Raw genomic sequence first — 26,796 nt, 5'->3', positions numbered from 1 at the left:
CTGGGCTGTGCCACCAAGGCGAGGGTCCGCGCTGGTGTCGCCAGGGTCCTCGCCGGGCCTTGTTTGACTTGGTTCGTTTGACTGTGTTGGTTGTTCTTAAGTGGCCGAGCGTCTCCGTGTACGTCCTTGCTTTGTGTCCCTTGGAAGTGTCCACCAGTGAGCCCGTGGGAATTCCAGCATGGGCAGGGCCTGTGCCCTCAGGGGCCCCTCCTGCCCTTACAGCCTCTAAAATACACTTGAACTCATCTGAAAGGAGGTGACCTGGTGGTCACTCAGAAGAGCGCACCTGTGCAGAGAGGGCAGCAGGGGCGGCCAGGCCGGCCTGACCGCGAGTCCCAAGGAGGGGCCGGGATGCAGCGGCCTCGCCAGCATCTGATTCTGAGCAGCACCTCTGCAGTAACAGACGAGGCTGATGCCACAGGACCCATGTCAGAAGGCAGATGGCACCACTGAGGGTGGAGAAGCAGTGTTGGTCCCCAGAGGCCATCAGAGGGACCCGCGCAGCCCCTGGTGACGTGGACACAGGCCGAGGCCGACAGCCGGCCCCCTCTGCGAGGCAGATGCGCAGAACGCACTGAAAACCTAAGCAGAGCAGCAAGGCTTCCTCACACAGAAACAAGCGGAGTGAGAAGGCGGGCGGGAAATAAAGCGCTCACCTCGCCACGTCTCCCGCACGTCCCGGGCCCTTCGGGCCCCTCATGCTCCCGTGAGGCAATGGCCCAGGTGCGTGCAGAGTCTGAATTGTTGACGCGCCCGGGCAGACGTTGTGGGAGAATCCGCGCCGCGGGACTCGGCTGAGCCTGGCCCGGAGGTGGCATGGAAACGCAGGGGGCGGCACAGCAGTGGCAAGACTGTGACGGCCGCACTGGGCTTACATGCAGCCTGTGGGGCCCAGAGGTGGCGCCTGAACAGCGGGGGAGCTGGGACCCGGGAACAGAGCGATCGCGAGAACGTACCGGTGGAAGCGTTGCAGCCGGGTCGTGGGTGGGGCTGGCGTCTGGGCGCCCAGCGCCTTGCGCAGGGGGAGGGAGCACCCACCACCGACCGACCGACCGACCGAGCCGGGCAGAGGTGCCGAGACCAGAGGTGCCGAGACCGGGGAGGAAGCTCTTGCGTTGAATGGAGTGTGCCTGAGAGGGAGAGAGAGAGGGCGAGGCCTGAGAGGGGCCCTGACGCGGGCTGGGGGGAGGCTCGCCCCCTCCTGGGTGGGGTTAGCGGCCCCGCCATGCCCCCACCGGCCCCCTGACGTGCCCCTCTCCCCCCAGCTCCCCTGGAAGTCGCTCACCAGCATCATCGAGTACTACTACATGTGGAAGACCACCGACAGATACGTGCAGCAGGTGAGGGCCCGGCCTGGGCGGGGGCCGAGGGGTCCTGTGGGAATTTTAGAGTGAGGGGGCAGCGCGGGGACGGGGGATCCCCTCTCCAGACCCACCTGCTGGCCACCCTGACCCTTTGTTCTGTGTTTGAAGAAACGCTTGAAAGCAGCTGAAGCGGAGAGCAAGTTAAAGCAAGTTTATATCCCCAACTAGTAAGTACGCCCCTCACGGCGCCGTCCCCGCGTCCCACGTGGCCCCGTGGTGCTGCCCTGGCTGAGTCCTAGAGAGAGTCGGGGGCCTGTCATCGGAGCCCGTGGTGGCCCGGAGGCAGAGGTGGGGGCAGCACAGGGCATCAGGACTGCAACCCGCCCGGCCTGGGGTTCAACTGTGAGCTGAGCTAAGCGCAGGCAGATGGAGCTGGGGTGTCGACAAGGTGGGAGCTGCTTCTAGAACTCGAGGGGAGAAAGATCACCGCCCCCCCCAGGCAGGGGTCCGCATCTGCCCTGTGGCCAGGCAGGTCTGGACGGGGGCTGCCGGGACCCGGAGCCGCGCGCCCAGGGCTTGGTGGTCCCGTGACGTCTTTCCTCTCTCCCTTCCTTACCCAAGTAACAAGCCAAACCCGAACCAGATCAGCGTCAATAACGTCAAGGCAGGCGTGGTGAATGGTGCCGGGGCGCCAGGCCAGAGCCCTGGGGCCGGCCGGGCCTGCGAGAGCTGTTACAGTAAGTGCCCCGCCCGGCATCCGGGTGCCCCGCAGCCCACTGCCCTGGGGCCCAGCCTGGGGGCGGCGGCCGCGCCCTGCTGGGGAAGCCCTCCCGGGGAGCGCCGGGTGCCTGGGCCCACGGGGCCGGGGGGCGGGCGCGGGCCCTCGGGGCGGGGGGCAGGTGCGGGCGGGCGACAGCTGTTTAATGCTCTCTGCCGTCACTGGTTCTGCTTAAGAATCCGTCTATTTCCAACTTTGTTGTCCGTAGCCACCCAGTCTTACCAGTGGTATTCTTGGGGTCCCCCTAACATGCAGTGTCGCCTCTGCGCATCTTGTTGGACATATTGGAAGAAATATGGTGGCTTGAAAATGCCAACCCGGTTAGATGGAGAGAGGCCAGGACCCAACCGCAGTAACATGGTAAGTCGGTCCCCCCAACCCTGCCCCAGCGCACGCCCCGCGGTCCGGCCCGCGGTCATGGCGCTGTGTTGGGGCGGCCCGCCCCCTTCCGCAGAGCCCCCACGGCATCCCAGCCCGGAGCAGCGGGAGCCCCAAGTTTGCCATGAAGACGAGACAGGCCTTCTACCTGCACACCACCAAGCTCACGCGGATCGCCCGGCGCCTGTGCCGTGAGATCCTGCGCCCGTGGCACGCCGCCCGGCACCCCTACATGCCCATCAACAGTGCGGCCATCAAGGCTGAGTGTGAGTGTCCCTCCGGGAGGGGCGCTGGCGGGGCTGGTGGGGACGGGGTGTGCGGTCCCTGCGGGAGCTCTGACCCTGGCCTCGCACCCCACAGGCACGGCACGGCTGCCCGGAGCCTCTCAGAGCCCGCTGGTGCTGAAGCAGGCCGCGCGGAAGCCCCTGGAGGCCGTGCTGCGGCACCTCGGTGAGCCAGCCTGCTCTCCTCCAGAGCAGCCTTGCCCCCCACCCCGCACCGGCTGCTGCATCCCTAACCCCCCCAGGGGGTCCCAGCCTCTCCCCACCCTGCTCCCCTCGCCCCTGCAGTCCCCAGGGGTCTGGGTCGGCCGCACTGGCTCTTGTGATGCCTCTGCGCCTGGATAGGCGTCTCCCACGGGGGCTTCTCCGCACCCCACCCCCCAGGGCAGGGTCACGGCTGGGTGGGAGACGTGCACACCTAGGCAGCAGCCTGCAGGGAGGGCCCTTGTGGCCTGGGGACCCTGAGCACTTCGGCTGGCTTTGCCCCCCCGCCACCCCCCGGCCCGGCTTGTTCCTGGGACTCAGCCAGGGGCTTGGTGGGGGGAGGGGGCAGGGCCCTTGGCTTGGCTGGGCTTGGCTGTGTGGACTCGGTCCCCCCCAGTGGTGGGGGTGGCTTTCCCTTCGTGAGGGACATTCCAGAACCGTGAGCAAGGCATGCTCCCGGCAGACACAAGTGGCTCTGGCAGCACTTGCTGTCTGGAGTCTCGGTCCCGGGGCTGGCCTCGCCCTGACCCACGGGAGGAGGTGGTGTCTGTTCCCTGAGAGCCCCCCAGGGCTGTGGGACGTTGGCAGGTGTGAGCCCACGCCTTCCGGGCCGGCCCTCGTGGGCGCGTCCTCGGCCAGCCTGGTGGGCCGTTAAAACTCGTCCGGCTAGTGGCCAGCCCTGTGCTGCCAGCTGCGGGGGCCGCTGAGTGGACCTGCTCGTTGATGGGTGTCTGGAGCCTGTAAGCTGCCGGTGGTCACCGGTGGTGCGGCCCTTCGGCCGGGGCTGAGGAGCCGAGGAGACCGGCCCCAGCAGCTGTCCCTGCTCGCAGGATGCCCGGGGGTGCTCGACTGCGGTGCCCTCCCAGGCCCTGGTCGCCATGGGCCTGGGCTCTGGCAGCCCACAGTCAGTCGGGCGGCAGGGCTGCTGCTGAGGGCCTGCAGTGCGCCCACCTGCCCGCGTTGCCCCTGCAGAGACCCACCCCCGCCCCCCGAAGCCCGACCCCGTGAAGAGCGCGTCCGGCGTGCTCGGCGGCCTGGCCCCGGCCAAGTCGGCGCCCGTCATCAACAACGGCTCCCCCACCATCCTGGGCAAGAGGAGCTATGAGCAGCACAACGGGGTGGACGGTGAGTCCGGCGGGGCCTTGGGCTCGGCCAGCACGGCCTGTGGCCCCCGCCGCGCCCGCCCCCGCTGACCGTGTGTTCTCTCCTCTCTCCTGCCGCCGGGCGCTGCCAGGCAACGTGAAGAAGCGCCTCTTGATGCCCAGTAGGGGTAAGGCCCGGCCCTCCGCGCGTGCCTGTGTGTGCTGTGCTCACGCGTGCGTGGCGGACGGCTCAGGGCGCGTCCAAGGGCAGTCCACGCGGGCTGGGCCGCACCTGCTGCCCCGGCTCCTCCTGATTCACCTGCCGCTCGGCAAAGACCGGAGCGCTGCCCCTCGGGCCCCCAGCTCGCCCACGCGCTGCCTCCTGCCCCGGGGCCTCCGGCTCACGGGCCGCCCCTCCTTCCGGGCCCAGCGCCGGTCAGTGGACTGTCCTCGCTCCGGCGGCCCTGGCGCCCCCGCCGCCCGCCTGTACTGTCTGCCATCGTGCTGTGACTGTCCGCATGCCGCCAGCCTCAGCTTACGTGGCCGCCTGCGCTGTGCTTGCAACCCTGCCCGTGCCCCTGCCCCAGTGGGGGGCTGTGGGACCCTGGTCTCCTCGGGGGGCAGATGGGACAGAGCTGTGGCGTGGCCGGCACGGCTGGGTGGGGGTCGGTGAGGCCCGGGTGGATGCTCAGGTCAGGGCCCCGCAGGGAGGCGCGCCCAGGGCTGAGGGTCCCAGAGCTGGGTGGGACGCTCGTGGGGCGTGCGCTACGGCAGCCCTCCGCGGGGCCCTCCTGCCGTCAGCGCCTCTGGAGTGCGGCTCCTCTTCTCGCCTGCCCAGGGTCCGGCTTCTGCCCCGTCAGCGGAGGGTGGGGTGTCCGTGAGCTGGGGCTGCTCTAAGAGGATGTAGCCACGGTGGCAGTGGGGGATGTGTCAGACCTGGGTGTTCTAGGGCCCCCCAGGGGTCTGCCTGCGGCCGGACCCGTGTGGGGGCGGGGGAGGTGAACAGGGAACCAGCTGAAGGGAAGAACGTGGGAAATGCACTGGGAGCCCCTCCTGCCAGCCCCTCGTGACGGCAAGGTCAGGTCTGGTGTGGGTACCCCAGCTCCATGGGGCAGCCAGCATGGACACGTCCAGAGCCCTCCCCAAGCTCAGGACTGGAGGACTACTGGCCCCGGGGGTCTGGCCGAGGCTTGGCTGTCCTGGGATCTGTGGGAGGTGGGCCGGACGTGGGGACCCGGGAGGTGGCTGTGGCCAGTGGCCACCCGGCCCAGCCCTGTGCCCTGGACGCTCCGTCTCTCGGCTGTGTCTGGGAGCCCCAGCAGGCACATCCTGAGGGTCAGCCGGTGGTACTGGTGCCGGGTCCTGCCGTCTCGCTGCGTCTGGACACGGGCTCTTGCCTGCACCAGGCCCCCCTGCGCCGGCTGCCTCACCCACGACCCTTCAGTGGGGCTCCGAGGGCGGGGCGCTGGCTTGCTGACCTCCCCCTCCACCGCAGCCCTCGGGTGGGGAGGCTGCCGCAGCCCCTGGTCCCAGCAGCGGGGCTGGCCGCTCCTCTGCCCCTGCGACAGCTGCCCTGGGGACGGTCTGGTCACGCCCACAGACGGGGGTGACGGGCCGCTTGCTCGTCAGCAGCTCCGGGCTCTGGGGTCCGACCTGTGGGAAAGCCATTAGGTAGCGGGAGGGATGAAATCCTTTGGTTTCTGTCGGGTTTTCCAAGACCGATGTGCTTCCGTACCTATCTGCTTCAGCCCCGGCGTGCGGATCCTGGGTGGAGATTTCAGGGGCCGCACACGAGCCCTGGGAGGAGGCCACAGCTGGCCTCCTGGGGTGCTGTGGGGCGGCTGGGGCAGCAGCGGGTGGCGGGAGCTGGCTCTGGGCGAGGCCCGGCCTCTGGCACCAGTGGGGCCTTAATGGGCTAATCGGCTCACGGACGCGCCTGCGGCTGCATCCACTCTCTGGGCCCGCCGCGCGCACGCGCTCCCCTGTAACGCTGACCGTGTGCTTTCTTTCCTCCGCCACCCATCCCTCTGGTAGGCACCTACCTGGGTAAGTAGCACAGGGCCTCGAGGGCTTCAGGCCGGGTACCGCGGCCCCTCCCTCTGCCCTGCCGGGGTTGGGGTACTCCAAGTTAGGAGGTGGTTTGCAAAGGGGAGGGCTGGACGGCTCTTCTCTGCTCGTCAAGAGACAAACCGTGGCCAAGGGGCACTTTGGGAGAAGCTGGTCCTGGGAGGCCTCTGGCGGGACGCAGGTGGTGGAGACCAGCCCTCACGGCCGTGCGCTCCCACGGCCGCCCACACGCTCGCTCCATGTGTGTCTGGGAGCCACAGGCCTTGGGCGCCGGTTGGGAGTGTGGACCGAGACCTGGGACGGCGCCTTTCCTGAGTCACTGGTAGCTGCTTGTGGCTCCAGACCCCTGGCCACAGGGTGGAAGGCGCTGGAACCCTGGCCAGAGCCTGGCCTACTGGCCACTCCTAGGAGCTTCCATCAGCTCCTCCCTGGGTGGCTGGCCCCAGGGTTTGCGAAGGGGGCTGGGGGCCCCTCGGGAGGAAGCCCAGGGTGGCCCGGCCTCCTGGGGTCTCCGTGGTGCTGCCCGGGGAGTGGCCTCCTTGCAGAGGGGCTTCTTGGCGCCACTGTATTTATACTCACCGTAGACCAGGCCCCAGTTGTCGCGGCCCAGTCAAGGGAGCGACCTCAGATCCGAGACTCCTGGCCCCCACCCAGAGCGCCACCTGGGTGTGGGCTGTGGCTCTGGGGGCACCTGGCCCCAGGTTTCCTGCTTCTCGGCTGCGGGTCCTCAGCGAGTGTGTCGAGTGCAGGACATGCCCTGCCTCGGACCTCACAGCCTCTTCTCCTCCCTCTTGTCAGGTTTGGCGAATCACGGACAGACCAGGCACATGGTGAGAGGGAGGGCCCCCGTCCTCCACACGCGCGTACACACACGTGTGTTCCCACAGCTCCCGCGGGCCTTCGGGGGAGGCCCCCCAGCCCTGCCAGGCGCTGCACGGGAGCATCTGGGAGGCCCAGTGGGACCAGAGGAGGGGCCCCCTGCCCGCCCGGGGTGGCCAAGCCTCCATGCTCCCCGCTGGGACCGCCACCTCGGGCTTTCCCGGTGCCCGCGTGGAGGCCCCGGGCTGACCCCTGGCGCCTCCCCACCGCAGGGACCAAGCCGGAACCTCCTGCTCAACGGGAAGGCGTACCCCACCAAGGTGCGGCTGATCCGGGGGGGCTCCCTGCCCCCCGTCAAGCGGCGGCGAATGAACTGGATCGACGCCCCCGATGACGTGTTCTACATGGCCACCGAGGAGACCAGGTGGGGCCTCCAGGGCCAGCGGCGGGCAGGGGGCAGGGGCCACCGTGTCCGCGTCACGCGTCCGCGTCACTCGGCGTCTCGCTCACAGGAAGATCCGCAAGCTGCTCTCGTCCTCCGAGACCAAGCGCGCGGCCCGCAGGCCCTACAAGCCCATCGCCCTGCGCCCCAGCCAGGCCCTGCCGCTGCGGCCGGCCCCGCCCGCGCCCGTCAACGACGAGCCCATCGTCATCGAGGACTAGGTGCCGCCCGCCTGCCCGCCTGCCCGCAAGGCCCTCCAGCCGCAGACAGTGCCCGCCCACCGCCCGCCTGCCGCCCGGTTTCGGTAGTGCCCCCGCCCGCTCCCGCCCCCGCCCCCCCCCCCCACCCGCAGAGAGACTGCTCCTCGGCCCCCAACGGGGGAAAGCGCTGCCTAACTTACTCCAGGGCCGCCGAGGAGTCACCTTTTTAGCTTGTGTTTACTTTTTGGCCGGAGCGGAGCTGAGGGGCCGCCCCAGCGCTCGCCCTGCGACGTGGGCCTGCGGGCCGGCCGGGAGTTTCCTTGTGTTCTGTTGAAGGTGCCATTTTAAATTTTATTTTTATTACTTTTTTTGTAGATGAACTTAAGCTCTGTAACTTACACCTGGAATGTTAGGATCGGCGTGGCCAGCGGCCAGCCGAGCTGCCTGGTGGGGTTGGCCCCTTGTCTTTTCAAGTAATTTTCATATTAAAAAAAAACAAAGAAAAAAACTCATAAAAACAAAAAATCCAACTAGCCCTTTCCTTGTCTTTTGTCTTCAGTCCTCTCCCTGTCTTGGGCCCACCTCACCCCCAGGGCAGAGCCGGCGCTGGCCTCGGGCTTCCTCGCCAGGGTGGCTCCAGAGGCGCCCCCAGCCTGGACTCCCCCGGCCCGCCACGGGGGAGGACTCTCAAGGAGAGGCCCTGGCGAGCAGCACGTGGCCGGCCTGGCCCGCATACCTGCCTCCCGGAGGCCCTGGCCCGATGCTCACCACCTGGCCCTGGGGGCAGGGAGAGGTCCAGACAGGGCTTGCTGGTGCTCACTCGGTGGCGGGGGGCGGGGGGGGCGGTGCTGAGACCCCCTGTGTCTGTCCAAGGCAGGGGGTGGTCTGGGCCTGGCCTGGGACCCAGACTGGCAGGTGCCTGGCTTCCGTCGGGGCAGCCAGTATAGCTGGGTCAGCCGGCCGGCCAGCCTGCTCCTGGCAGAGTCCTGCCCCAGCTGTCTGCGGGTTTTTGCCAGGAACTGCAGGGCCACCCCTAGCAGGTGTGGAGTTTCCACAGGGAGAGTTTGCTCAGATTTCAGCAAGTCCCTCTCAGACATCCTGCCTCGGCTGGCCCCCGCACAGCCACTCCGGGCCCAGGGGACAGGTGCGGCCAGGCCGCTGCGGGGAGGGGTCTGGGAGCCACGCTGACCTCCGCCGGCCAAGGGGGCCAGCGAAGCCCTCCCCAAGGGGCTCCCCTCCCCGAACTCTGCCTCCTGTGCCTCCAGCCCCACTGGGACGCGTGGGCATCTCAGCTGGGGAACTGAAATAGAAACCACCCTGCTCCCTCGCTGGAGACAGATAAGGGGCGTCCTGGCCTTCCAGGACCCAGCTGCAGGGCCCAGCAGGGTGGCGGGCCAGGGTGTCAGAGGGGTGGCTGTGGCCCCCCCCCCGCCCCCCCAGCCAATTCTAATCTGCAGTCCTGGCACCACCCCTTGCCGCCCCTGCTGCCCCAGGGCTTCGTTGCAGTGTCAGCCGAGGGGAGGGGGGGCTGGGAGGCCAGGCTGGTGACCTTGAGAAAGACACTAGCTTCCTCCGGGGCCTTTTCCAATCCTGGGGCCTGAGGATGGGGTGGGGTGGGGAGGGGAGGGGAGGGTTCTCCCCAGGCCCGGGGACTGACTTCCCTTCCCACGAACCTGGTCCCCCCAGGCTGGTCGAGATCTCTGTCCCAAGGACAGGCAGGCCCTGCGGAGAGCCGGGAGCCGGGGGTCCCCCGCCCCCACCCCAGCACTGTGCTGGGCAGGGCCTGGGCTGCGAGGTCTGAGCCGGGGCTTAGCAGCGGGGTGGGAGGTGGGTATGGGCTGGGGGGAGCAAGGTCTTGGGTGCCCAGGAGTGTTTGCCAGCTTTGACCTGTTCTCGTGGGCCCGGCAGGGGGCTGTAGCCAACGCCCCCCACAACCCCCAGGGCCAGGGCCAGGGCCAGGGCCATCTCAGTGGGACAAGAGTCCCCACAAGGGACTCAGCCCGGACGCCTGCCGTGCCTGGGACCTCCCACTGTCCACCGCTGGGCGCAGCCCTGGGGGCCCTGCGGGAAAGCGAGACTGGGCTCCTGCGTGCCATTTGCCGGCGCTGCGGCCCTAGGGGAGGGAACTGCCTGAACACCTAGCCACCTGGCCTGGCCACCTCGGGGCAGGCCCTGCCTGCTTCCCGTGAACCTGCTGTCCTCACCCAGCCCCACGGCCTGCTCACCAGGACCTGGCCCGGCCTGTACCTGCCCCAGTCTCTAGCCCTCAGTGGCCTCAGAGGCAGATGCTGCTGCTCTGTGTCCCGCGATCTGTGCCCCTTCCCGCCAGGCCCAGAACAGCCCCGGTGCCATCAGCCCAGGCACTGCAGCTGGGCGGCAGGGCACCTGCACCGCCCCCCTCGCCCCTCCCTGGCTCCAGGGCATCTGGCCAGGGCCCAGTGCCATTCCTTTGCTCCACCCCCATTCCCTCTCCAAGCTGGGCGACACCAGTGCCCAACCAGTCTGCCCTCCACAGCAGTCCTGCAAATTTCAGGGGTGGGGTGGAGTCACGGAGGCTGATACCCGGGGGTCCCCGGGGGCTCCCAAGCTGCAGAGGAGGTGGTAACAGGTGCCAAGTGGGGGCAGTGGGCCCATGAATTATTCAGAGACACCGGACACCCAGCCCGAGCCAGGAGCGGGCTGTGAATGACTGACCTGCAGGCCACCTTGTCCAAGAAGGGGGGCCCGCTGAGGCCTCCCCTCTGGTCTCTGCCCTGGCTGGCTCGGGGCCAGAGCCGGAGTGCGGAGGGAGAGGGGGCCAGCCAGGCTGGTCAGTCAGGCCTGAGGGGGGCCACATGTTTCTGGGCTGTTCTCACGGAAATGGCAGTGGCTGAAGGGTGTGAGTGCAATGGGTGGGGGCACCGCCGGGAGCAGGGCTGCGGCAGGGCTGCCATGAAACTGCCCTGTGAGACTGGCTCACCCAACCACTGTGAACATGCTGGCACCGGGGGCCAGGAGAGGCGCCGGATGCCACCAGGCAGAGGAAATGGGGAGTGGGGGGCAGACCTCAGTGTCCAGCACAGAGCCTCAAAGACACAGGGCAGGGGGTGAGGGGGCTGGAGCCCGCTGCCCAGACTGGGCCTAGTCATCTGGGCTTGGGGGTCTGTCCATCTGCCAGACTTGAGGCTCAGCTGGGGTTGGAGGTCCAGAGGAGAGCCCATGAGGAGGCAGAGCCCCTGGGAGGTGGCCCCAGCATCCTCCAGGTCCCCCAGACCCCTGGGTTAGGGCCGGGTCCTGCATGGCTCCAGGTGCAGGTAGGTAGGGTGGGACTGGTCAGGCAGGTAGGTAGATCCCTGTTGGCGGGAGGGCTGTGGACCCCGGGGAGAGACCCTGAATGCTGGCAGATCCCTAGCTCCCCGGCCCTCCAGGAGGGTGCTTTGGCGCCACCAGGCTGGAGGTCAGAGGCCCTGGGCCCTAAGCTAGTGGGGTCCAGACGAGGGATGCCCGTGGTGGGAGCCGGGGGAGGGGATAGGGGTAGAAGCTGATGGCAGGGTCCGCCCATGTGGCCGGCCACAGCACCCGCGAAAGGGGCACTCCAGGGGCCCCACATCTCCTCTCCCTCCTCTCCTCCCCTCCCTACCGCCCTCGGGTGGGAGAGCTTGGGGAGGACAACTTCAGAGCCTGCAGCACATTCCCGCGGGTCCCCTCGCTGCCAGGCACCCCCCCCCAACCCCCTTCCAGCAGTTTCTCTCGCGCTGTTTTTGGAAATGGCGGGCGCCCTGCCCTCCACCCGCTGGGCCTTCAGCACCACTGACAGTGCTAGGCGGGGCCGGGACCGGGCCTGGACCGGTGGCGCGCCCGCCCGGAATCCCGCTCCTATCCCACCGCAAGGCCGTTGCTGTAGAAACCGAGCAACAAAGGGAAGCGGGGCGGCGGAGCGCGGCAGGGTGGGGTAGGGTTCCCTTGGGGACCCGGGCGCCAGGACCGGGCAGGGCGGGCCGGTCCGCCGTCGGGGAGTCAGTCTGCTTGTCCCGACGCCGCCCTTCCGGGCCGAGGCCCCGCTGGCCAGGACGCCCCCAGTCGAGGCGGCCGCGGACTCCCAGTCCCACCCGCGGCCCGGCTGGCTGCCCCGACGTTGCCATGGAAACAGGCGAGGACAGGGCGGGCCTGGGTAGAGGCCACCTCGCGCGCGCGACCCAGGGGCGCCCGGCGGGTCCCGTCGAGTCCCGTCGACCCCCATCAGCCCTTGCAGGTGCGCCCCCGCCCCCGCGGGCGCCCGGACCCCGGGGGCGGGCTCCCGACGCCCCGCCCAGGACGCAGACCAATGGGAGCACGGACAGCCGGTCGGGCGGGGCTGGCGGGGCGGGCACGGCGGCGGCGGCGGCGGCGGCGGCGGCGGCGGCGGGGAGACGGGCGCGGGCGGAGGACACGGGCTGAACGGGCGCGCACCGACCATGGCCTCCAAGTGTCCCAAGTGCGACAAGACCGTGTACTTCGGTGAGTGTCCGGGCCCGGCCAGCACCCCGCCGCCCTTCTCGGTCCAGGATGCGCGGCCCCGACCCGGCTCGCCGCGCTGCCCACGCGGGTGCGGCTGAAGGGCGGAGCGGCGACAAGCTGGGGGCGGCCACGCCCGAACCCCGAAGTGGACGTTGGGGGTGGGGCGGGGGCCCGAGGCCCGGCGGGTGGGGGCGCGTGGCCCCCCCAGAATACGGCCGGGCTTGGGGGAGAGCTTTGGGTTCGCGGGCGCATCACGGTTCTCCCGGCGGTGCCGAGCGGGGCGGGGTCGGGCGGGGCAGCAAGCTCTGGGCGCTTCTCGCGCGCTCCTGCCCCTCTCGGCCCTTTCGCCCGCGGACCCCAGTCCCGCCTTCCGCGGACACGTGGCCGGGCTGGCGTGGCCTCGACCCGTGACCCCCAACCCCCACCCCGACTTCTGCCCACGCCGGGCTGGGCCAGGGCTGGGCTCTGTCTGGACTCAGTCCACGCGGGGGCGACCTTAGCCTCTACCTCCTGCGTGTCCCAGCGCGCTCCTTTCCTGGGCTCACGTTCCCCCAGGACTTTCCCAGGGATGGGGTGACAAGCGAGTCCCCACAAGCAGGAGAGGACGCTAGAGCCCAGGTGGCCAGGCCCCCTGCTTCCTCAAGGTCAGAACAGTGGCATTCAGGAGGAGGTAGCTGGGTTGGAGGGGGTCCTCTCTGCCAGGATGCCCCCTGGGTTGGCGGCACCCTCCCCCAGCACTGGCTCACCCACTCTCTGGCGCTCCCACCCTGTTGTCTGGCTTACCCACTCTCTCCCTCATCCTGGCTGATCCTCTCCTCGACTTTGCCAGGGCGGCGAAGTCCCTGCCCACCGAGCCTCCCACCAACGCCCACACAGACAGACTTGGTGGCACAAGCCAGGATGGCCAGAGGGCAGGGAGAGACAGGGACAGACAGGGGGTCCGATCCTTCCGTTGTCATCCTAGGGGCAGTGGTCCGGGTCTGGGCTGGGACAGGCCGAGGTGAAGATGGCCACTTGGCTTCCCGGCAGGCCAGAGTGGGAGGAGGAGGCCGGAGGAGGCCGATGTTGTTTGCTGTTCCCAGAGGGGAGGGACCGGATTCGGCCTGGAGTGCTTCTGGGCTGGCTGGAAGCCGAGGGGCTTCCGGATGCCTCCCCAGGAGTCCGCCCAGCCCTCTGCCCCCATCCCAGACAGGGCTCATCCTGTAAGGCTCAGGGTGGGGGCCAGCGCCAGGGTCCTCCTGCCAGCCCCGCTGCCCACAACTTTGCTCCCAGTCAGGCTAGCTCACGGCCGGGCCGACAGTCCCGTGGACAGCCCGGAAAAGTGCTTCTGCCTGCTTGGGCGGCCACCGGCTCCCAGCAGAAAACAAAGGCGGCTCAGACTCCGCTGGCTTCTGTCCTGGTCTGGAGGCCCTGGTGGAGGAAGGGGCGGGGGCCAGACCCTCCCACCCCCAATCAGGCTGCACCCCAGCAGCCTACACCCCAAGCGTGTGCACAGTGCAACCTGGGCCAGGATACCCCAGGGTGACCTCAGGGACACCAAGCCTTTGTGTCCCCAACAACCGTGCAGCTGGGTGAGGGCCGGTTCCCTTCCGAGCCATTAGACTCAATCGATTCTGCCTTCCCAACTTGGGCCGGTAATGTGGGGCCGTCGACCTGGCCAGTGGGTCTGAGGGTCATTCCCCTGCCCCCAGGTGGCCACATCCTACGAGCCAGCCAGTGGTTCTGGCAGCCCTGAGCTGCAGCTGCCTCGGCCGCCGCTGGCCAGAAGGAGAACTGGGAGAGGATGCCAGGCTGGTGTGGGATCCGAGCCCGCCTTGGGCTCAGCCAGCTCCCATCTGCCCTGGCATGGACCTGGGGGGAGGCCTGGCCAGCCTGCATCCCAGCCTCCTTGGTGGAGTGGCCAGAGGGATCTAAGCTTGTGCTGCGCCTGGCCGGGGGCCAGCAGGTTCCACCAGGGCTGTGGGGAGCCGGCGCTCAGAGCTCCGAACCTGGGCTACCAGGGGGACTCACTGCCCTCCAGCAGCACCCACAGACCTCCTGGGGCTCGGGGTGCCCCCGGCCAGGCCCTCTCTCCCTGCTCTGCTGGGGCCCTGGGGGAGGCCTGGCCATGGTGGGGCCCCCTCTGTGAGGGAGACCAGAGGAGCCACTGGTCCTTGGCCTCTTCTTGGGGCTTGGCCAGATTCTGCCAGGGCGGAAGGGGCCCAGCCCACCTGACCCCCCCCCCCTCCCCGACTCCTCTGGCCGGGCCCCTTTCCAGTTGGGAGGAATTCCAACTCAGCTCCGGCCTTTCTTCCTGCCCTCTCCTCTGCCCTTTTCCTGCTGTGCTCCCCTGGGGAAGCCCCAGCTTCCGTCCATTGGGAGGTGGCCCAGCAGCCCCAGCCTGGGGCAGGGGACAGGGAGGGGCCCCAACGTGACCCTCAGCAGCTGGTCTCAGACCTTGAGCGCCAAAGCAGCAGCCAGAGGCAGGAGCGGGGCGGGGAGGGGGGCGCTCTCAGAGCTTAGGGAGGGGAAGCCAAATATAGACAGGCAGGCGTCCTGTCCCACGGGTGTCCCATGGCGGCGACAGGGACTGGCCTCTCTGCTGGGGTTCTGGAGGCTCGGGGCCACCCTTCAGCGGGGGCGCTCTGCCAGCTCCATTAGGGCCTGATTGGAGGGTTTGGGGATGTGTGTGAGGGAGGGGCAGGTGTCCTGGTGAGGGGATTAGCAGGTGCTTGAGCTGGGACCCCGTCCAAGTTCCCTGCTGCAGCCCGTGACCCAGGGTGATGAGGGTGCCTGAGACCCAGAGGGAGAGCAGGGCCCCTGGGGGGCAAAAGGTGGTTGCAGTGGGGGAGCAGGCAGGTGCCACGTGGCTCCTGGGTGGGGATGAAGGGGACCCGGCGCAGAGACTGCCCAGGAGCGGGGAGGACAGCGGGGGCAGCAGGCGGCTGCGCGCGGGAGGGCAGGAGTGCGTTGGCCCTGACCCCCCTCCCGCCCCAGCTGAGAAGGTGAGCTCCCTGGGCAAAGACTGGCACAGATTCTGCCTCAGGTGCGAGCACTGCAGCAAGACGTTGACGCCAGGGGGCCACGCCGAGGTGAGCCCCTCCCCCGGGCAGGGAGGGGGGCCGGGGAGCCCAGGCCAGGCCCCCGCCCTCATACCCTGCCCTCTGCCTAGCATGACGGGAAGCCCTTCTGCCACAAGCCCTGCTATGCCACTCTGTTCGGACCCAAAGGTGAGCCTGGGTGGGGCGCCACGGCGTGTGATCTGCTCCAGCGCTGGGGGACATGGCCAGTGCCGATCCTCGGCCCAGCAGAGACTTGGGGCTGGCCTGGCGAGACACTGTGGACCCTTGGATTCCCCCGGCCCCCTTCTCTCCTTCCCCGTGCCGGCCCCTCCCGTCCTTGAAGGACCATCTTCCCTGCCTTTCCCGGAAATCTGCAGCCCACGGGTGCCCTCTGGGTGGGGGTCCTGACCCCACAGTGGGCCGTGGAGGACCCTTTTCTGAGAAGTTGGGGGGTGGCTGTGAGAGCTGGGTGGTGGGGGAGCCCACTGGCCACCCCCCCTACCGTGCCTACCACCCCACAGGGGTGAATATTGGAGGTGCCGGCTCCTACATCTACGAGAAGCCCTCTGCCGAGAAACCGCAGGTCACTGGCCCCATCGAGGTCCCTGTGGCCCGAGCTGAGGAGCGTAAGGCCAGCGGTCCCCCGAAGGGGCCCAGCAAAGGTGGGCTGGGCTGAGTGTCTGGGGGCGGGGGGGCGGGGCGTCGGAGCCGCTGTGCCCCGTCGTGACTCCTCCCCCTGCCAGCCTCCAGCGTCACCACGTTCACCGGGGAACCCAACATGTGTCCTCGCTGCAACAAGAGGGTCTACTTTGGTGAGTGGCCGCGCCCACCCCCAGCCCGGGAGGTCTCCACCCGGGGGCCCCAGCCTCACCATCTCTCCCATCCCCAGCCGAGAAGGTGACGTCTCTGGGCAAGGACTGGCACCGGCCGTGCCTGCGCTGCGAGCGCTGTGGGAAGACGCTGACCCCAGGCGGGCACGCGGAGGTGAGAGGGGCGCTGGCTGGACGGTGGGGGCGGGGCGCGCAGCTGCCGGGGGGGATGGGAGGCGGGGGAGGTGGGTGCCGGGCGGTGGGCGTTGCCCCCTGGTGGCCAGCCTCGTGGCTCGCGTGCGCGCAGTGCTGCGTGGCGTGGCGTGGCGGCGCTGTCCTCCCCTCCAGCTCCCCCCAGCTGAGCCGACCTGGCCAAGGCTTTGAGAACTCGAGGGTTCAGGGCGGCCCGGAGGAAGCCACCAGGGGGAGTGAGGACTCTGGGGCCCCTGCTTCTCACCTCCCCATCTCGTCCCTAGCATGACGGCCAGCCCTACTGCCACAAGCCCTGCTACGGAATACTCTTCGGACCCAAGGGTGAGTGTGGCCAGGAGGGTCTGGGACGCGGGGCCCCCCTCCCCCACCCCTCCCCTACCACCCTTGCCCCTCTCCCCACAGGGGTGAACACCGGAGCTGTTGGCAGCTACATCTATGACAAGGATCCTGAGGGCAAAGTTCAGCCCTAGGGCCCCAGGCCCTTCTGCGGGACATGGGCCCGCCTGCGCAGGCCCCTGGCCAGGGGCCCACTGCTTGGCTACGAGGGGAGAGTGACCGCCACCCAGTCCCACCTCAGCACCTGCGAGTCCAGGGCCTGCGTGTTGGGGAGGAAGCCCCTGAGCTGACTCCAGAGCCCTGCCCACCAACCCTGTCTCTCTGGGTGTGTCTGCCTTTGTGTCCCCAGCCACCTGTCACCCCCTTTTGTGTCCTCCTGGCCCCCCGTGTCCCCATGTCTGTGTCTCGTGGCCCACACGTCCCTGAGTGTCCCTGTGGCCTAGGCGGGTCTTTCTGAGGTGGTCGCCCCACGCTCCCCCTCCTGCTGCCCGAGTCCTGCCCACAGTGTTATTTATGCCCCCCCTGCCCGTGACAGCCACAGCCACGCCCCTCACAGTGTCCCAAGGATGGAGGGACATCCCTGCCAGGAGCCCTCTGCCCGCCTCCCCCCCTGCCTCACAAGCGCCCGCCCGCCACCCTCATGTGGCTCACAGTCGGCTGCTGGGGGTTTTGCTGTCAATGAAGGTTTGAGGATCGCACGACCCCGCGTTGTGTCTGTGTCTGTGGCAACGGCGTGAAGCCGGGATAGCGCCCCTTCGTCCGGGGTCCTCTTCCCAACGGTGGTGGTCGTGGCTGGGAGGCGGGGAGGCGCTGGTTTAGGCTGTGGTGCCGACACTGAGGTGGGCTGGGCCCCTGAGAGGGACCAGACTAGCTGGACGTGGGGAGGGTGGGAGGCATCCGGGGGTGGGGTCCTGGTCCCCAGACATGGGCACCAAAACCGGGGGGTCCTCCAATCCATCAGAGACCCAGAGGGAGAGGTCAGCCTCGGGAAAGAGCAGAGGGCATGGCGTGTGGAGGGAGACGGGGCAGGTGACCAGAGGAGGGGTTCTCTGCAGGGGGAGAAGCCGGTGAAGGGTCAGGGACGAGGTGGGCCTTCAGCCCAGGAGGAGCCAGGAGGGTTTAGGGGGAGTGAGGCTGAGTGTGGTTGGCCGGCCCCAGCATTGGTGGGAGCCCAGGGACAGCATGTGGGCAGTCTGAAGGAGGGGCCTAGGGGCTCCTGCCTGAACGGCGTACCTGCATCTGGGCTTGCAGTGTTGACGGAGTCACCTCGGGCCTCCCCAGGCTGTCCAGGCTCTGCCTTTGCAAACGGGAACTCTTCAGTAGCTGGGAGGAGGCCTCCTCGTCTGCCTTCCCTTTATCTGCCGGCTCCCGGGCAGCCCACCAGAGGGCGCCCCTTCTCTTCCACTCTGGGCGCGGGGGGTCAGAACCCTCGGAGACCTGCCCTCCAGTGCTCAGCCCCTGCCCTGGCCTGCTCCCAGCACCCCACCCCCAGATGCCTCGCCCTCCCCGAGCCAGGAGCATCATCCGGGCCTTCGCATTCTGAGCCCGTGTCCCCAGCACCATAGGCAGTCGGCTCCCCATGTGCCCTGCCCCCAGGGACAGTTCCCAGTGCCCCAGCCCGTGGCACAGGCCCGTGCCTGGCGCGCCCTCCAGTACGCGGGCCCAGACACACTGAGCCTGGGTGCCCGGCTCATTGACCCTCGAGCAACCATCCGTGTCCCTGGGGTGGAGGGCTGGCTCTTGGTGTCTGCGGTGTCAAGCCGCCCTCGGTCCAGGCGCCCCGCGTGGGCGGCAGCGTCTCCTCGTACCTGGCCGGCGCCTGGAACGCAGCTAGGATGTGCAGGGTGGGTCGGCCTGCCCTGGGGGTGGGAGGCGCTGGAGCAGGTACCCCAAGGGCGCCCAGTTCCCACCCCAGGCAGAGGGGAGGTTCGGGCAAGCACGCTCGGAGGAGGGGCTGGGACAACACCCCTCCACATTCCCACCTCCCTCCCGCCAGCACGAAGCTCCTTGGTTGGGGGGTCGTTTGGGGGAGAACTCAGGCTGCTCTGAGCACTCCCAGGCCCGCCCTCGCTGAGGGCTCCCGGTGTCGGATGGGAAATTCCTGTCGTCCGGCCGGTGGGGGGCTGCTGAGAGCATAGCCGGGGCCCCTCCTCCGGGAGGCTCCAGGGGAAACTGCGTGGGGGAAGACTTGACCTGCGGCGCGCCCTTCCCCAAATCCCGAGGAAGGGCGGGGCCTATTCTCGTGTGAAGGCCCGCCCGCCCTGGGGGGTGGGGCGAGGGCTGCCGGGGTCGCCTCGAGGGAGGATCGGCCCGGCCCTGCCAGGGACGCAGTGCCCTCTCACTGTCGAGGTCTGGCCCAGGAGGGCGCGTTCCACTTCCTGCGTGCGGAGGGTGCCGCGGCTCCGTGTTTGTTTCCGCGGGGTTGTCATGGAAATCGGGGCGGGGCCGCTACCGTCTGTCTCTAAGCGGTCGCTGGGTGTCGTCGGTGGGGGCCGCGGGTGGCCCTACGCCGCCGGGGCTCTCTTGGTGTCACCAGCTCCAGGAAGCCTCCCCACAAGCCAGGTGTTTCCTCGGGCGCCCCTGCAAGACGCAGGGGAGGCCTGTCCGGTGTGCCGCCTTCTCCACCTCCCCTCTGCCCGGCCTCCACCCCCACCCCTCCAGCCCGGTCCCAGCCAGTTGAGGCGGCTCTGAAATGCCATCTAACCATCTCTGTTCCATCCAGAACCCCAGGGCTGGGCAAAGCGCCCGGGCCTCCTCCGCCATCTTGCTCCCCAGCTGTACCCCACCTCCCACCGGTCCAGTCTTCCCCACTTCCTCGTCAGGACCCTCCAAGACCCACCCTGCACCGCATTTCAGACCTGGGCCCTAGCTGGTACCCCCACCACCCAGGCATCTCTGTGGGGCCTGCAGCTCCCTCGGCCCCCACTTCCCTGAGGCCCAGAATCCCCTGCCCTAGCCCCCTAGCCCCTCTCCCTCCACCTTCCCCTGGGCCAGTGACCCACCAGTGCCAGTCCTCTGCTGTTGGAGGCTCCCTGGGGATCCCATGCAGCTAGGCTAGCCTGGCTGAGCTTCCCTAGGCCCGAGGGAGCATGGCCTTTCTCCAAGCACCAGCGCACTGGTCACGGGCTGTGGCCCCCTGGGTGCTGAGGGTCAGGAAGTCACCTAGTGCCTGTGACCCCGGCTCTGGGCCTCTGGGAGCTGGGCCAGGCAAGGACTGGAGGGAGACCTGGGCGGCAAGGTGTGGGCAGCACGTTTTCTCAGGGCCCAGCTGGCTGCAGGGCTGGGTTTGTGGCCAAGAACACACCCAGCTGCTGGACTGATGAGGCTGGAATTTGAGGCGGTGCTGCATGGGCTTTGGCTCCAGGGCACAGAGATTCCTGGAACCAGGCTCAGCCTGGGGTGGGGGGAGGGGGAGGGGGAGGGCAGGGCGGGCTGAGGGAGCTCAAGGTTGTAGGCGCCCCCATCCCTCCACCCCGGCCCTCTGCATCCCGTGCCTGCTTCCAGCAGAGGAGGAGAGGGGCCTTCTCCTACCCTGGCCAGGCCGAGGCCTGGTGGACAGGATCAGCGTCCTTCTGGGAAAGCACAGAGTCCATTCCCTTCCCCAGCCCCAGGGCGACCCGGGGCAGGACCTCGGGCCAGACAAGGGGTCCTGGGAGACCAGCTATTAAAAATAGGCCCTGGGAATGTCTGAGTCTCCACGACTCAGCCTCAGCCGGGCCTGGGGGAAGGGCAGGGAGGGGTGGACTCTGGGGGCAGGAAGCCAGCTCTGGCCCCGGGCTCAGCAGTGGTCCTGGAGCACATGTTGGCCCTGCAGGGCATCTGGGTACAGGGACTCCAAACAGGCCCTGCTGGCCTCCAGCCCTAGCAGGGGACATCCTTACACCTGTCCACACTGAGGAGGGGGCCCGGAGACTGAGGCGCTGGGCACTGGGTGGGGGCTTGAGAATGGTAGGGAAAAGGCCAGAGGCAAGTGTCACAGTGTATGGCATGGGGGAGGGGGGGGGTCTGTCCAGCCCTGAGGGGCAGAACTCTCCTGGTGGATTCCTCAGCGGTCACTGGGGCCCAGCCCTGCCTTCACCGGGCCCAGCCCTGCCTTCACCAATTCTCCCAGTGACTGGAGCCCATGCAAGCCCTGCCCTGGGGCCCCAGCCTGGCTCTCTCCATCCAGAATTCTGCTGCAGGGCAGGATCCTGCCCGGTTCCCATCTGGGTCTCCAGCTGAGCCTGGGTGGAGCTTGAGCAGGCGAGGGTGTGGGAGTGCGCAGAGAAAGGGTGAGCACGTGGAGGTGGCCTTGGCCAGGCAGCCAGAACTCCGCAGTGACCTCCCCCAGGTCTCAGGGCCCTGGATGCCCTTAGGCTGGCTTGGGGCAGGGTGGACATTCTGGGCACAGAGCAGCCTGGGGCAAGTAGCCGTCCTGGCTGCTCTGTCCCTCACACTCCAGATGCAGCCCCTGTGCCTCCAGCCAGAGCTGGGAGAGAGAAGAGCGCAGAGCCATGGTGCTGGTAGCGCTGGGGCGGGCCGCGTCTTGGGGTGTGCGAGGTGCTTCACTGTGCCTTCCATGGGTTTGTGCAGCAAATGCCGCTAGGGCCCCAAGAGTAAGGAAAGGGGTGGAGGGCCAGGCAAGGCAGATCTGGGTCTTGAACTGGACCAGTGGTCCCGAGTCTGGTTGACCTTGGGCCAGGTCATTGCCACTCCCCGACCAGTGCATCCTGGGCAGGTGAGCCCATGGAAGCAAGAAGCCTGCTCCTGGAGGGGCTGTCAGGGCCCTGACGGGCACCCAGTCAAGCCTCAAATGGGGATGTGCCTGGCCATGGAGTCTAGGGGGCTGAAGGATCTGTCCACCCACCACAGTCCCCCAGTGCTGGGGGGGTCTGCAGCTGGAGGGTTCCCCACCCCCACAGGTGGGCAGGACAGACAGGGAGCTGGGGGAGTTGGAGGGGCACGTCAGTCTGTGACTGAAGCTTTGGGAGGGTTCCAGGCAGAGTGTGTGTGTGTGTGTGTGTGTGTGTGTGTGTGTGTGTGTGTGTGTGTGTGTGTGTGTGTGTGTGTGTGTGTGTGTGTGTGTGTGTGTGTGTGTGTGTGTGTGTGTGTCTGGAAAAACCGTGCTATGTACCAACCAGAGGGCAACGCCCATGGCCCTCGGCCCCCCTTGTTATCCTCCCCACAGGGGCCCGTGCTGTGACCATGGCAATGGCAATAACAGCGGGGAAGGCCAGGAAGAGATTCATCACCCTGGTTTTCAAGGGGGGGCTCTCAGCTCCCCCCACCCCCAGGGTCAGGCGGGTTTGGAGTCCCAGTGTTGGTGGTGTGGAGGCGTCATCCCTGGGGCCAGGTGTGTGGAGGGGAGACAAGCCGGCTCACAGCCCCACCTGGCCCGGAGCCCTGAGTGGGCTGGGGGTGTGGGCCAGACATAAACATGGGAAGGCAGCTGCTCAGAGAAGGGCCCCGTGCACACATGCCCCGAGAGACACCCTGATGGATACGCCCACCCAGGCAGGCACTGGGACACGCACATGCACATCCAGGCAACCTGTCGGTCACTGCCCCCCTCCAGTTCATCATCCCGGTGGAGTTGACCTCTGCCCAGCACACCCAATTGGGGCAGCCTTCTCAGGGATCTGCAAGGCAGTGCGTGCAACACGTGTGGCCTGACGCCCGGGATCTGCTGTGACAGACGCCCACCTCCCCCAGAGTGTCCTGCCCTGTGCCCCCCGCCCACCTGGTCCTCTCCATCACCAGGGGTCTTTGCCCTTCCTCCCCTCTCGCTGCTTCTGCCTGTCTGCATTTCCTAGCTGTGTCTGTGTCTCCGTGTGCCCCGTCCACCCCGCCCCCACCCCCCACCCCGGTCACTCTCCTGCTTTCTCTCCTGCCCACCTTGCTCTCTGGATCATGGAGCCAGGAGATGAGGGAAGCCAGGACCACCTCCTGTTCCTGGCCTGGCCTGGCGGCATCAGGCGCAGGCCAAGGAGACACCAAGGGCCGGGTGGGGGTGGTGGGGAGGTCGGGCCGGTGGTCTCAGCTCCAGAAACCACGCTGAGGTGCCCCTGTGCCAGGCAGAGAGGGTGTTGAGGCTCTGGGCCCAGAGCAGGCTGGGCTGGGGCTCCACCAGTGCAGGGCAGGGTGTGCACCGCCTCCTGAGGGCAGCGGGCAGCCGGGCACCGGGGCTACCCGCCTTGTGGACCCCAGGGCTTGCACAGCTCCGGGGGTGGGGGGCAGAACTGTGGCCTCAGAGAGGAGGTCCCAGGGAGGCGGGAGTGACTGGAGAGCGGTGTGGGGGGCCCGCCGCGGGAGTGAGGGGTCCAGCGGGCCGTCCTCCTCACCGAGGCTGGGGTGCGGCCGGGCTCCCTGACCCTTGAAGGCTGGGAGCTCTCACCGCCACCCCCCACCCGGGCCTGGTGGGGCGCCGTCGGGGTGGAGGCAGCCTCGGCTTCCACTCCTGGTCCCGGTGCCAGACTGGGGCGGGGGTGCTGCTCGCGGCGGGTGGGCAGGGTGAGGGCGTCACTGCGTGGGGAGGCTGGAGCTCCTGGGCCCTGTCACAGGATGGTCTCCAGCACCCTCCATGGAGACAGGGCCTGGACAGGCCCAGAGATGACGTTTTGTTTGGCAAGATGGGTGTGCTGAGGGCACATGAGGACACTGGTAAAGGTTCAGGGTGTAGGATGGAGACACGGCTAGAGAGGTGGCCTGGGTGACTGTGATGGAGCAGGGTTGGCCCAGGCAGAGTCCTACAGGGCACAGAGCACTGGGACCCCACCCAGGCCTCCACCTCAGCCTGGGCTAAGGGGCAGATGGGAGGCCGGCCAGCCGCCTCCCCTCGAGGGCCCCACCCCCTTGAGATGCAGGCCTCTCCGCTGGTCCGCAGAGGCTGGCCTAGGACCCCGCACCCGCGAGAGAGCCAGCCCCCTAGGTCTTCCCCCATTCCTGGGGCGGGTGGGGTCCGCGGTCTCTGCCTGGCACGGGGGAGGCTCCGGGGCCCCTCCCGCTTTCCTTGGACGAACGACTTGGACCGCTCTGCACTCGGCGCTTTCCGCAGAGATAAAGACCCCTCCCCCGCCGGCCCCGCATCTCCCAGACGGCCTGGGCCGGCCTGGGCGTCGCCGCACCCACTTCCCGCCACAGAACCCCCAGCCCCCGCAGCCGATGGCTGTGCCCGAGGAGGAAAGGGATGCCCCGTCGCGGAGTCCCCTCTTCTGAATTCCCTGGGGACGTTCCCGCTGCGGTCCGATGGACTTCCAGGGCGGGCCTGAGGTGGGGCGCGTGAGAGAGACCGGTATGTCCCTCGAGGGTGGGGGACTGGGGCGGGGCGGACCTCCTGGCCCCGCGCGTGATGAAGGCCGAGGGGAGTTCCTGGGGGAGGGCTACCGGGCTGAGACTCCCCTGGCAGGTGTCCCCAAACCTCCATCTGGGGAAGGGGATACGCTGGTTTGCATCTCTCTGCATTTTAGAGGTGACCGGCTCCCTCCCTGGCTCCGGCGTACCTGGGGCTGGGGGTGGGGTGCCCCCTCCCGCTCTTGGGGAGCCTACTGCCCCAGATCCTGGGCCCGGCGAGTCCAGAGTCCAGGGCGAGGGGCGGGGCTCCTCCGGGTGCTCCAGCCCCGCCCCTTCAGTGAGTCCCCACGGATCTCCTGCACTGCTCGGATCACGCTCTGTCGTCGGCTAGGCCCAGGTCGTACCCCAAGGCGGGCGTGGACCAGATGACCTTTCTCAGTCTGTTGGCTTAGGTCCGAGGCCTCCGGGTCCCAGTCCAGGGCTCAGGGGGCGGGGCGCTAGGGGCGGGTCCCAAAGGGGCGGGGTCCCGGGGTGCTTGAAAGGCGAGGACCTGGCGCGACCCACCCAGTCCCGCGCTCCGCTCTGCTCCCGCTCAGCCACCCGCCCCGGACCCGGCGCCACCATGCCCAAGTGCCCCAAGTGCAACAAGGAGGTGTACTTTGGTGAGCGCACTCCACCCCCACCCTCCCCGGCTCGAACTGTGGGTCCCTGAGCCGCCCCACGCGGAAGCGCGGCCCAGGGTCCCCGCCGCGGGGCCGCTCAGGTGGGCCGGGGGCGCAGGGGGACTTGGGGCACCGCCTCGGGGCGACGCCTCAGCCTTGCCCGCGGCCGCCTGGATGTGCGGGTCGGGACCCCTGCGTCGGACGGCCCTCCATCTCTGTGCCCCGCTGTCTCTCCGGGTCCCGCTGGGTCTCCCATCTCTGGGTCTCCCGTCTCCGCGTTCCGCTCTCCAGCCTCCTCTCGCGCGCGCCCTGGGCGGGGACCCCGAGGGGTAGGAAGGAACGCGGGGCTCTGGCCGCCCCTCCCAGCGCTAAGTAGAAACAGACGCGGAAACCGGCTTCCCGGGCGCGAGACCAGGCGCGCTCAGATTCTGGGCGCCGCCTTCCTGCCCCGCGCCCCGGGGCCCGCCCAGGGGAAGGGCAGGAGGAAGTGGGAAGTCCCCCCGCCTCGCCACGGGGAAGGGCGCCCCTTAGGCCCCGCCGCCGTCACCGGTGCAGAGGCGGAGGGCTCAACCCGGCAGTCCGCCCGGGTCCCGACCCGAGGCCCCCTCGCCTCCTCCTGCAGCCCCACCCAAGCCCTCAGGAGCGCGCTCAGGACCGGCGCCCCCCACCACGCTAGTTGGGCGGGACTGGTTGGGGACTGCAGGTGCCCCTCTCCCCCCGTGGGGCACAGGTGCCGCTGAGACCTTGGGTGGGCCACCGGGCATGCGTGGGCGAGGCCTTGAGTAGAGGTGGCTGAAGAAGGTGCTGTGCGAGCAGGTGGGTGTGCCCCGTGTCCCTGGAGCAGTGTCTCACCTCACGGGGTGGGGGGCATGTCTGTCCCTCTGCAGCTGAGCGGGTAACCTCCCTGGGGAAGGACTGGCATCGCCCTTGCCTGAAGTGTGAGAAATGTGGAAAGACGCTGACCTCGGGGTCTCACGCCGAGGTAGCTGGGGCCTGGAGGGAGGCCGGGGCATGGGGGAGGGGTGACAGGCCCTCACGCGCCTCTCTCTGCAGCATGAAGGCAAGCCCTATTGCAACCACCCCTGCTACGCGGCCATGTTCGGCCCCAAAGGTATGCTCCCCGCAGCCCCCACCTGACCCTGACTTCCACAGCCCCTGGCCACCCCTAACCCGCCCACTGCTTCTCCGCAGGCTTCGGGCGCGGTGGGGCAGAGAGCCACACTTTCAAGTAAACCCAGGTACCCCCCATCCCCCTCGCCCTGCCCAGCCCAGCCAGCCCCGAGAGTGGGGTTCCCCACCCTGAGTGAGGTCCAACCACTCCCGGGGCCTGCACTCACCTCTGTCCCTGTCTCTCTGCACAGGTTTTGGAGATCCCATCCCTGGCTGCCCGCCGGGCCGCTGCCCCTCTAGGCCGATGGCAGGCCCTCCCCACAGGCACCTGGGGCTCCCCTGTAGACCCTCAAGCCCTCAATAAACCCGGACACTTGGAAGACCTACTTGTGTGTGCACTTCACTGGGGGAACGGCGCAGGGGGCTGCGGCTGGGGGCCCTGATGCCAGGTCCTCCCGGGCAGTTGCTCTTCCTGCTGCAGCCAGCCTTGCTGCCCACTGCCCTGGCGGGGGCGGGGGTACTCTGCCGGGGAGCCACCCTGGACAGCCCGGGGTTCAGCCCTGCAGATGCCCCAGCCCTCCTCTGCAGCTCTGGGATTGGTCAGCAGGAACATGAGGCTGCAGGGTGAACCCACTGAGCTGGTTCCGTTTTTGAGAAGCTTTGCGGAGCTGTGGTGGGGAGCCCTCTCCTGCCTCCCCACTTCCTGCTGCTCCTCCCTTGTCCCCATCCCCTCCCCACCCCGCCTGACCGGGCCAGCCATGCATCCACCCGGACACCTCATCTGCCCCCGCACCATGCCCAGGGACTAGCAGGTGGCCGGCTGCCCGATGGGGACTTTGAGGTGAGGACTGGCTGGGCAGCAACGGCTAGGGGCTTTCTGAAAACTCCTGTTTCCGTTCAGGGAGCAGCTGCAGACTGGGCCACCCTCAGAGCCCTCGCCATTCCCCCCACTGGCCACTCACACTCCGGCCCTGGCAGATGGCCACTGTCCCAGGGCTCGGCTGATCTAAGGAGCCCAGAGAGGTCATCTCAGCCTTGCAAAGGGCCTCAGCCCTGAGCTGGACGGGCGTGGGGGGCCCCAGGGTGGTGTGTGGGGTCATGTGCGCGCGCACATGTGTGAGATTTGGGTGATTCATAGAATTCCAAGGCGTGGGAGCTGGAGTGCTTCTGGGGACAGATGCAGTTCGGCGGGGGAGGGGGGAGCAGAGGATACTCAGTGAGGCCCGGTTTCTCGGTGGTGGGGTGTGGGGGGGGGTGGAGCTGTCATCTGGGGGCCCAGCAGCTAAGGGCTTGTGGCCAGAGCAGGCACAGAGTGGGGAGTGGGT

The 26,796-nt window shown here is 68.5% G+C and overlaps 3 protein-coding genes across 4 annotated transcripts in view; all 3 read left to right on the top strand.

The window, feature by feature from the left end:
* The window catches only part of MTA1 (metastasis associated 1), a 38,405-nt gene extending 30,317 nt beyond the window's left edge, over positions 1-8,088 (top strand). The window contains exons 11-21 of one of the 2 annotated variants that reach the window (XM_060095525.1): positions 1,266-1,340; positions 1,473-1,531; positions 1,926-2,041; positions 2,291-2,442; positions 2,537-2,726; positions 2,821-2,910; positions 3,918-4,070; positions 4,180-4,215; positions 6,893-6,924; positions 7,186-7,337; positions 7,426-8,088. In XM_060095525.1, coding sequence (XP_059951508.1) covers positions 1,266-1,340; positions 1,473-1,531; positions 1,926-2,041; positions 2,291-2,442; positions 2,537-2,726; positions 2,821-2,910; positions 3,918-4,070; positions 4,180-4,215; positions 6,893-6,924; positions 7,186-7,337; positions 7,426-7,576 — 1,206 coding nt within the window. In that variant the 3' untranslated portion in view covers positions 7,577-8,088. Of the gene's footprint in view, positions 1-1,265; positions 1,341-1,472; positions 1,532-1,925; positions 2,042-2,290; positions 2,443-2,536; positions 2,727-2,820; positions 2,911-3,917; positions 4,071-4,179; positions 4,216-6,892; positions 6,925-7,185; positions 7,338-7,425 lie in introns of those variants that run through there. The other variant, XM_060095526.1, reaches the window with a different exon arrangement.
* Positions 8,089-11,666: 3,578 nt separating this feature from the next.
* On the top strand, positions 11,667-17,128 carry CRIP2 (cysteine rich protein 2). Its single transcript, XM_060095522.1, is given in 10 exon segments — positions 11,667-11,767; positions 11,769-11,804; positions 11,806-12,031; positions 15,008-15,102; positions 15,183-15,240; positions 15,594-15,734; positions 15,816-15,884; positions 15,962-16,056; positions 16,358-16,415; positions 16,497-17,128. Coding segments are annotated over 10 exon segments (939 nt in total). The 5' UTR covers positions 11,667-11,674; the 3' UTR covers positions 16,565-17,128.
* A 7,124-nt stretch (positions 17,129-24,252) lies between these two features.
* CRIP1 (cysteine rich protein 1) lies at positions 24,253-25,857 on the top strand. Its single transcript, XM_060095524.1, has 5 exons — positions 24,253-24,361; positions 25,249-25,343; positions 25,415-25,472; positions 25,553-25,599; positions 25,723-25,857. The coding sequence occupies exons 1-4, from the start codon at positions 24,322-24,324 to the stop codon at positions 25,591-25,593; spliced, it is 234 nt and encodes a 77-aa protein (XP_059951507.1). The 5' UTR covers positions 24,253-24,321; the 3' UTR covers positions 25,594-25,599; positions 25,723-25,857.
* Positions 25,858-26,796: the final 939 nt, after the last annotated feature.

This window comes from Mesoplodon densirostris, chromosome 4 (assembly GCF_025265405.1).
Source record: "Mesoplodon densirostris isolate mMesDen1 chromosome 4, mMesDen1 primary haplotype, whole genome shotgun sequence".
NCBI classification, from domain to species: domain Eukaryota; kingdom Metazoa; phylum Chordata; class Mammalia; order Artiodactyla; family Ziphiidae; genus Mesoplodon; species Mesoplodon densirostris.
This window is presented reverse-complemented; position numbering and strand designations above follow the sequence as displayed.